Source organism: Arachis hypogaea, chromosome 3 (assembly GCF_003086295.3).
Source record: "Arachis hypogaea cultivar Tifrunner chromosome 3, arahy.Tifrunner.gnm2.J5K5, whole genome shotgun sequence".
Classification (NCBI taxonomy): Eukaryota; Viridiplantae; Streptophyta; class Magnoliopsida; order Fabales; family Fabaceae; genus Arachis; species Arachis hypogaea.
The window spans coordinates 20,114,582-20,124,674 of NC_092038.1; the positions used below are offsets into that span (position 1 = coordinate 20,114,582).

The window sequence follows — 10,093 nt, forward strand, 5'->3', positions numbered from 1 at the left end:
TAACTTTGGTCATGGTATCAACAACTACTACATAATAAAATTAGAATAAAACCTTCTTATACTTATGGGATGTTTTGTTTAAATAAATTAAATAAATATTTCATTTACTAAAATAGATAATTATAAAAATTATTATGAATATGTATTTTTATAATAATTTTTATAATTATCTATTTAATAAAATATTTATTTAATTTATTTAAATAAAAAATCTCATACTTAAGCTTATTCTTGTATTAAATTTAAAATTCATAATATATTAAAACTGTATATAAATTGATATTTTCATTGTATTAAAATATTTTAATTTAATTTAATTTAATTTAATGTTTGATCTATGAGTCAATTTAGAATGAATGATCCTGAACCCAGTGTATCTACCTACTATGAACACCCGTACAGTTTGACCACGACACTTGGATAGTTGGATTTCATAAAAAAAAAAAGCCTTATAATTTCCGAATTTTCTCATTTTCTGTGTTCGTGTAATTGTGTCTTATGCCATAGTTTTTGTTTCGTATCAATCACCCACCAGGGAAAAAATAAAAACCCCTCAAATCGCAGTTTCTAGAAAATACCACACACTTTCTCCTCTTCCTCTTCTTTCTCCATGTTCCCGAGATATTTCTGCTTGCAACAACACATTCTCACGACACTTCTTCCTCACTGTCTCAGCCTTCTCTCACCGTAAAAACAGAGCAAAAGGAAGAACAAAAAATAGTAATTAAGTGTGTTGATTGAGTCTCAAGGTGAAAGGGTCGTCACCGTCACCGTCACCGTCACCGTCACCGTGTTGTGTTGTGTTGTCCTTCCTTAAAAGCCTTTTGAGTTTCCTTCAACGCTTTCTTTATTTAACAGCGAGTTAAATCCGCCATTGTTTATGTAACGTTTTCAACAGTCTTCAGCGGAAGGTGTAAAGTCACTCTATCCACTTCATAATTCACAATCCACTGCTGCCAGATTCACACTTCCCAAATTTCTCTCTCTTTCTTTTCTTTTCTCTCTTTTTTTTTAATTTTTATTTCTGAAAACAGAGGGAGGTTGAAGTTTTAAGGAAAACACCGAGACAGTGAGATTGAGTTTTTTGCGGCAAAAATTTGGTGTTAACAGCGCCAAAATTACAAACCTTTTCACTCTTTTTTTTTTCCCTCTCTTTTATTTTATTTATTTTCAGGTTGATTCTCATTTCAACACTCTTTCTCTCTTTTTCTTTTTTCCTTTTATTTGAGTTCTCTCTGTTTTTCGCGTAGCTGACACAAAAAACAAACTGAATCAAACAAAAAGAAAAATAAAAACTCTGTATCTTCTGTCTATGCTCTTTCTCTAACTCCATAACCAACCATATCACGATTCTTGAAAAGAAGAAAGAGTCAATGCAATCTGAGAAGTCTAACCTTGACTTTTTCCTCCGGTGTACCACACCAGTTGTACAATCTCAGCTTCTTCCAAACGTAATTCTCTTCTTCTTCTTCTTCTTCTTCTTCTTCTTCTTCTCCATGTTGAATTGAGTGTGTTTTGATGTGACCTAATTTGTTTGTGTGTTTGATGTGATTGATACACAGACGGAGATAAGGAAGTTGAACAGGTTATGGCATCCATGGGAGAGAGAAGCAGTGGAGTATTTCACTTTGGCTGATCTATGGAATTCTTTTGATGAATGGAGTGCTTATGGTGCTGGAGTTCCCATAACGCTTCCCAATGGAGAAACACTTGTTCAGTACTATGTCCCTTACCTCTCTGCAATTCAGATTTTCACCAGCAACACTTTCAGGTATATATCTACATGTCTTATGAAAATTTAAAGACTGTGTGTCTTTCTGGAGTTGTTTCAACCTCTTTGGTTTTCACATGTTCAAAACCCTTTTTTTTCATATGTTTTTCCAACATGTTTATCTTATCTGTTTCAGAATTCTTCACTTGTTAGCATTTTAATTTGTTTTCTTTGATGTTCTTGTTGGTTTCAAATTTCAAGTGATCGGCAATCTAAAATTCATAATTAACTAATTAAGTGCCAAAACTTGAACAAGAACCTTAGATTAATGGGAAATAAGGAAATTTATTTACCATTTACTGTTAGAATTTAGAAATCCCAGCATTCTCTTCCCTGTTTCGTGATCTAGCTGGACATTTTTTTTATTTAAATTGGTTTTGTTCTCTGACCAAATGGACCTGTTTGGTGTTAATATCTGTTTTGGTCAAACTCTCATGATGCTTGTGAGATGGATTTTATTTTATTTTATTTTATTTTGTTTTTGTTTTTTGTTTTTGTTTCTTGTCTTAATTAGTTGAGTTGATGGAGTATGATTTGGTGAATTATGTTGTGCATGGTTCAATGCTTGATGATTGGTGACAACATCAATCTTTTCTTTGAACTGTAGAGTACTGAAATGGGAACCTGATGAATAATAATAATAAAAAAAAATTGAATGTGTTAATTTCAGGGAAGAAGCTGAATCCGGTGACTGCGAGACAAGAGACTCATACAGCGATTCGTACAGCGAGGAGAGCGAGAGTGATAAGCTATGGAGGTGGGATGGAACCTCATCAGAAGAGGGAGGATTTGAACATGATAATAGCCTCTCGAATTTGAATGATAGGTTGGGTCACCTCTATGTTCAATATTTTGAAAGATCAGCACCATATGGAAGAGTTCCTCTCATGGATAAGGTGAATTGAGTTGTGTTTATTCTTTAGTCATTTCTCTCACTTTTTGCATCTTTCTGTTTCTTAGTTCAGTCTTTTAGAGCATATTTCATTTTTCTTCATATATAATGATAAGATCAGATCAGAAGCTATTGAACTTTTCAGCTCCTTCTTGGTGGAGTCACTTGTGATTTTGGAATCCTCTATCCTTGTGACAGATAATAGTTTTTTAAGAATGAACCCAGTGATGCTGACAGATAAAAACACTAAGGATCTTAATATTGGTGAAAATAAAAATAAGAATTTTTTATCTAAAACATAATTCCTTTCATGATAGAGCATCAATTAAAGATAAACTGTTTATCTTTTGACTTTTCAATCTGAATCTAGAAAGCACGTTTTCCTCTTCTTTTGTCCATATATAGGGTCTATTCTTCATTATCTTTTTCTTCAGTGGAAAACGGAACAACACAAATTCCTATTCCTTTAATTTTCATTTGCCGTATATACTACACTACTAGATATACTTTAGGAGCATATGTTCTCCTTCCAAAAGTCTTGCTGTTTGGTTTGATTCTGCTTCATGTATTTGCTTTCATTGTTCTTTGGATTATAGTGATTGTTAAAGAAGAGCGGTGGAGAAAAAATCTCAACTAAAAAATTCCACTACCTTAACCGTTAATACAAATGTACAATCAAGTGAGAAGATTCTTTTGTTGACCAAGTCTTTTCTTATTTTGCTCACTTTTCAGATTACTGGGTTAGCAGAAAGATACCCAGGGTTGATGTCACTAAGAAGTGTGGATCTTTCACCAGCAAGTTGGATGGCAGTTGCATGGTAATTAATTTTAGAGATGAATTATTTTCATTTACAAAAAGGATTTTACAACATCTTTTTTGTGTACTTACCACTTTGTGAGATCAATGATGAATCTCTCTATGGTTTTTCAGGTACCCTATATATCATATCCCCATGGGGAGGACAATTAAAGATCTTTCTACATGCTTCCTCACTTACCACACACTTTCTTCATCATTTCAAGGTACTCCTATGATTATTCACAATTATTCTGCCTTCTTTTTCCACAAATTTTGCTAGTCACAGCTCTAAAATGGATTGTAAGTGTCACGTTTAACAAAACAAGGGGTTTATTGCGTTTAAGATATTCTAAACTTTATAGAAAATCAGGATATATTTTTTAACAGTTTAATTTTGATGCATTATTCACCAAAATTAGTCATTAGTGTAGAATAATCATTGAAATACAAATATATATTAAAAATAAATTAAACTATACATGTATTTTTTTAAAAAAAATATATGGTGGCTGATTTTGGTGTGCGTATAATATTTTTATTAATTTTATTATGTTTGATTTTAATAAACTAATGTATAAAAATAATGTATCAAGATTAGAGAAAAACACTTTAATATAATTGAACTCTGTCCCATGGCCCACGCTGTCCCCCTTTGGGTTTGCCACTAGATGCATTTACAATATTCGTCCAATTACATTCGCTCTTTTAGATCATCATTCAAGTAAAATGTAATTACGGGTAAATTTTGCATAGGAGAATTATGCATTGAGTTGGAAAATTTTTTTTTGTCATGATGTTGTATGCACAGATATGGACCTTGATGATGATCCAGAGGGAGCCCACTCAAAGAGAAAGCAAGGGGAAGGCATAACACTGCCACCGTTTGGTTTAGCCACGTACAAGATGCAAGGAAACTTGTGGGTCTCAGGGCATTATGGTAGGGACCAAGAAAAACTGGTTTCACTATTCAGCGTGGCTGATTCATGGTTGAAGCAACTTAGGGTCCAGCATCATGACTTCAATTACTTCACTGGCATTAGGCATTAGCCTTTCATGCCTTGAACAAAAATTGCATGGGGGGATTAGTTGACCTTGTTTTGGACCATTAATTGCACCTTTAATTTCCTTTTAATTTGTAGTTTGTTATAACTTATAACCCCCCTTGGAGAGCCTTTGTCTTTGTTTTTTAAAGGGCTAGACCTTTTGTGAGAGATTTGCATAGAAAAAGTAACTAATGAAGTTTGACTTTGTAGCATGTTGTGCTAAGAGGTTTCTTTGTATTGTACATAAGAGAGTTTGTTGAGGAGGGTCATGTAGAGAGTGAGACTTGTGTAGATTGTGTAATCAAGTTGATGTTGACCCTGATGGTTAATGCAAGTAATGTAGTGGATTATTGTGGAGAATTTAATGTGCAAGTGCTACCTTTCTATTGGATATTTTTGCTTTCAATTTCGCAACACATTTGTACTCCTTTAGCATAAGGACTAAGGAGCATTTCATTTTCAAATAGTTTGGTATGCATTAATTTTGATTGAAAAATAATGCATTCAAGGAGATTTATTGAAAATAAAGAGTGAGATCCGTCAAATTTTATTTTTTAATATAAAAATTAAATTGGTTAGGTTATATATTATGAGAAATAATAATGGAAAGTAGAATTAGTTAATGTTTCATAGATATTTAAATAGTAAATAATTGGGATCAAAAAATTTTATTAAAAAATATTAAATATTAGATAACGAATTTATTACATCTGGCCCAATAGCTGAATGACAGCACATAGCACATGGATTGGCTTAAGCCTTGACAAAATAATAAGTGGTTGTGAAATACAAATGAAGATACTTATCATATCACGGAAAATGTGGTGGGTCGAAATATTTTAATTGATTTGATAGACTTATGAACAAATACACATGCGGTGTTATGTAGCCGCATAATTGTGTTTCTAGCGTTTCTCTTTTTTTTTTTTTTTTTTTAATGACTATAGAAGTCAGCCTATGTTTAAAGTTTAAAGTTTAAATTTAAAATATTATTAGAGTAACAAATCTTAATTTTTTATCAGCGCCATCATTATTATTATTATTATGTTACACATTTTTTATTAATAAGATTTGTTCAAATTTTCAAGAGAGCATCCCATAATTCAAATTTTCAATATTGAAGATAAAATTTATTAGGACCGAATACGTTGTTATTAAACTAAGTTTATTGGATGTACTTCGCTACTTATTTAGGAAAAGCATGGTAATTCTTTTGAGTATGTCGAAAATAAGCATAATAATTTTATGTTTATTAAATGTATTTTATTGTTATAAATTATTAAATTTTATTAAATATAAATTAAAAATTAATATAAAAAAAATATTAATAGATCATAATAAATATAGAACCTATTAAACATCACTAGTACATAAAAAAATAAATATTTTTTAATATACAATACTATAAATAAAAAATATAATTTTTTAAATAATAAATATAAAACATAATTTATAATATAAATCTTTTTTATTTGTTAAGATCAACAATTATCATGCAATAAAAATTTTTATAATATTAAAAAATTATATTAAAATAATATTTTTAATTGTAATATAAAAATATAAAATAATTAAATTTTATTTTATATTACTTGATAAATAATTTAAATTGTTATATTAAAATTTATTAAATAATTACTTTGTTAAAAATATTATTATTATATAATATAAATTTTTATTAAAATATTTACTAACGTAATTAGTTAATAAATTTTCATTCCTCTTTCTTTTTGTCAGAAATATTTCAATAAAATTTTATATTATATAATAATATTTTTATTAACTAATTACGTTAATAAAGATATTTTAAAATAATTTCCTGCAACATTCTTATTTCTGTTTTCTTTTGTCGGAAGCTACACTCTTAAAATATTTATTGATGTAATTTATTATTAAATATATATAATAATATTTATTAACGTAATTACATTTTTATATAATAATATTTACTATTAAATATATATAATAATATTTACACTTTGTCAGAGGCTACACTTTTAAATAAATTACATTTTTATAAATATTTTAATAAAAATTTATATTATATAATAATATTTTTAATAAAATAATTATTTAATAAAATTTTAATATAACAATTTAAATTATTTATCAAATAATATAAAATAAAATTTAATTATTTTATATTTTTTTGTTATAGTTAAAAATATTATTTTAATATAATTTTTTAGTATTATAAAATTTTTATTGCATGATAATTGTTGATATTAATAAATAAAAAAATTATACTTTTTGTATTTATATATTTTATATTTATTATTTAAAAATAAAAAATTATGTTTCTCATTTAAAGTATTATATATTAAAAAATATTTATTTATTTATGTATTAATAATATCTAGTTTGTTCATATTATTATGGTCAATATTTTTTTATAATAATTTTAATTTACATTTAATGATATCTAATAATTTATACTAATAAGACACACTCAATAAGTACAAAATTATCGTGGTTATTTTAGATATATCCAATTCTTTTTTCGTAGTCTATAACGATTTATATTCATGCTACTTAATAAAGTTTTTATGAAAAAGAGTTATTCTCCGCATCCAAGTAATTTTATCATCCAAGTTCAGTTAAATAATTTTAAGTCATCCGTTTTTTTCGCTTTCTTCATCCCTTACGCTGCTTCTTCTTCTTCTCACGCTCGTTTACGCACAGAGCGTCTTTTTCGCCTTCCTCCTCCTTCTCATTCTTCTCCTTCTTTTTCATGTATTTTCTCCTTAACGTCATTCTTTTGTTGTTGTTGTTGCTGCTGTATTTTTTTTTTTGTCTTTTCCTCCTTCTTTACCTGGTGAAGAAGCAGTAGAAGGTGAGGAGAAAGAGTTTTGAATTGTGCAGAACAAAAATGAATTGAAATGGCCAACTCTATTGAACCAAATACCATTCATTTGCTGAATAAAACGTGATAAACATTCAATCATCAAGAAAAACTTTTCTACATGCAAAAGAAATCAACTGAACACATAAAAATCAGGTGAATCAAAATGACCAACTAACACCACTGAACCGAATACCAATCATGTGTTGAATAAAATGTGATAAACATTCAACCAGTAAGAAAAATATTTCTGTATGCACAACGACTCAACTAAATACATTAACAATCAAGTGAATCAAAATGAGTAACTCCACTTAATCGAGTAAAATGTTGGTGTTATTGGTAATGAATATAACGAAAGAAGAAGAAGAAGAATAAGCAGAAGAAGAATTTATGTGTGCAAATTTGAAAGAAGAAGAAGGAGGAAGAGGAAGAGAAAGATGAGAAAGAGGAAACAGAAAAGGAAAAGACGAAGACGAAAAAGTTGCGTTATAAAACGCGCGTGTGATCACACTCTTTTAACGAGAGTAATTTTTATTAGTATTGACCTACTTAAATAAACTTAAATAAAAAAATACTTATAATAACACTCTTATGAAAAATTATTAATAAGAATGTTGATTACTGTTTACCTAATAAAAAAAATCATATCAACATAAATATAGATCCGAATTAATATAAATTTTATTTTCAAAATTATGAAGCTAACTGTATAATTAAATTGTGACAAATCATCAGCAATAAACAAAGCATTGTGACATATAACTGTTCTATATCTCTTGGTATGTATATATATTATATAGTGACGTTAAAGCGGTCCTAAACCCCCCATTTTAATTCGAGCTAATTACAGCTTACTTGTTTTCCACTTAGATGTCAACACTAGAAGTGGCCGATTTTCAAATTGTTTTTTCATAAATGGGATAATTGCATTTGACTGATGCTACAACTGCGATTAACATCTCTTAAGATATATTTACAAAAAAAAATTATACAAGTATATTTGACACCAATCATTTTTACAAAATTAGAATCAATTTCTAACTGTTTTAAGCATATATAGAAATACTTACAAATTAATAGCACTCATATTATATATAATATAATTAGCGGAAATTAAATTCTTTTTTTTTTTGTGAAATACGTAGCAAATTGCCACAAAGTCTATGTTAAGATGAGAAAGCAATAAATTTTATAAGAATTTTATCAAGATATGATCAAAATAGAAACCCACATCACCTTTGTAGTCACTAACACATGGGTTATGAATTTATTATCATGAAAGTCAATGCTTCAAGATAACATAGCTATTTGGCACTTGACTTTCATGTACTTGGCTTTATAGCTATCATTAAAGTTCGTGCATTCTGGTCATGTAGGGGAAAAAACATCTCAATCAATTCCATAATTAACCAAACTTGGATTTCAGCTTTTCAACAACATATATATGTCACACCTAAAATCACGAATTCCTTAAAACATGCATATAATATTCTCAGAATTTAATTTTTTATTTACTCAATAAATTATATCAATAGTATCATTATTTGATCTAGTTAAAATATTGTTTGAATCTATTAAAAGAGTGGTAATTATGATCAAAATTACTAAAAAAAATATGTAAACTTATTATTTTTTATCATCAATTAATTATTAATATTTAAAAATATAAAATAAATTATATTGTTAGATTATTAGACTAAAAAAATTGAGTTGATGGCTGAGTAATTACCAAAAATAATAGACTCTTGATGGTGAGGAAACAAATAAAAAAAACAAAAACCAACCAAAATTACCACCGGAATGAGGCATCAGGCAAAAGAATGGAGTAATCAAAGATTCGGGTTTAAAGCAAAGAGAAAGTATGAGGAGCCAATGAAATATTTATACAATGTATATAATGGAAGTTTATGGAGTATTAGATATATAATTATTAGTGTTACCTTTTTTCATCAGCTGAAATTTTTGAGATAAGTGGTATCATGACATGGTATTAGAGCGCTAAATCTAAAAGATTAAGAGTTTGATTCTTGGTGAACTCCAAAATTAGTTTAATTTTTCGGGAAGATGTTTATTATCTCTAGTACTCGGATGGTTATTCTAAATAATATGAGAGATGTTCATTTTGTAATTCAATAACCCATTATACATATTGTACAAATAATTCATTGTCTCCCTAGCAAAATTCGCAAGCAAAACCAAAAATTAAACAATGTTGAGCCGGCACGTTACTTAATATATACGCTGTAATAAAAGTTAAAAACCATCTCTTCCTCATATTGACTCTTTCATTTTGCTACTTTTAGATTCCCATTCCCACAAGACAAATCCGAATCTGTGATTCATCTAAGCTATTGTTCTTTTGTATTATTCTTGAACGATAATCATTTCATTTGATTTTTTTTCAATTTATTTTAGAGTATATACTTAAATAAGTTTCTCAAAAAATTTATATTGAACGTTTTTATTCAAAAAAAAATTATTACGTTGAGGTCATTGAATTTTACAAAAATAAGATATATAAGTTATTTTATCACACTTTTAAAAATTTATTTATTTAAATAAAAATAAAAAGTTTGGTTAAAGTAGGGACATATATGTCTTATTTTTATAAAATTTAAAGACCTCAATATAATAAAAAATAACTTTACTAGGGAGGCAAAAGAGAATTTAAACAATATGAACAATGAATTATAGATTTAGTCTAATACATGTAAAAAATAAAAAATTTTCACAAATTATCTAA

The 10,093-nt window shown here is 27.9% G+C and overlaps 1 protein-coding gene across 1 annotated transcript; it reads left to right on the forward strand.

Annotated features, from left to right (window-relative positions):
* Positions 1 to 460: 460 nt before the first annotated feature.
* Positions 461 to 4,896, forward strand: LOC112789761 (uncharacterized). Its single transcript, XM_025831801.3, has 6 exons — positions 461 to 1,451; positions 1,563 to 1,771; positions 2,442 to 2,667; positions 3,396 to 3,481; positions 3,595 to 3,686; positions 4,271 to 4,896. Exons 1-6 carry the CDS (start codon positions 1,374 to 1,376, stop codon positions 4,507 to 4,509), a joined length of 930 nt encoding a protein of 309 aa, XP_025687586.1. The 5' UTR covers positions 461 to 1,373; the 3' UTR covers positions 4,510 to 4,896.
* The last annotated feature ends 5,197 nt before the right edge of the window (positions 4,897 to 10,093 follow it).

Bases quoted from the DNA above. Each gene is read 5' to 3' on its own strand.
- LOC112789761 (XM_025831801.3), top strand. From the start codon at position 1,374: ATGCAATCTGAGAAGTCTAACCTTGACTTTTTCCTCCGGTGTACCACA. The intron at 1,772-2,441 runs GTATATATCTAC...TGTTAATTTCAG, and splicing joins TTCACCAGCAACACTTTCAG to GGAAGAAGCTGAATCCGGTG. The intron at 2,668-3,395 runs GTGAATTGAGTT...CTCACTTTTCAG, and splicing joins GAGTTCCTCTCATGGATAAG to ATTACTGGGTTAGCAGAAAG.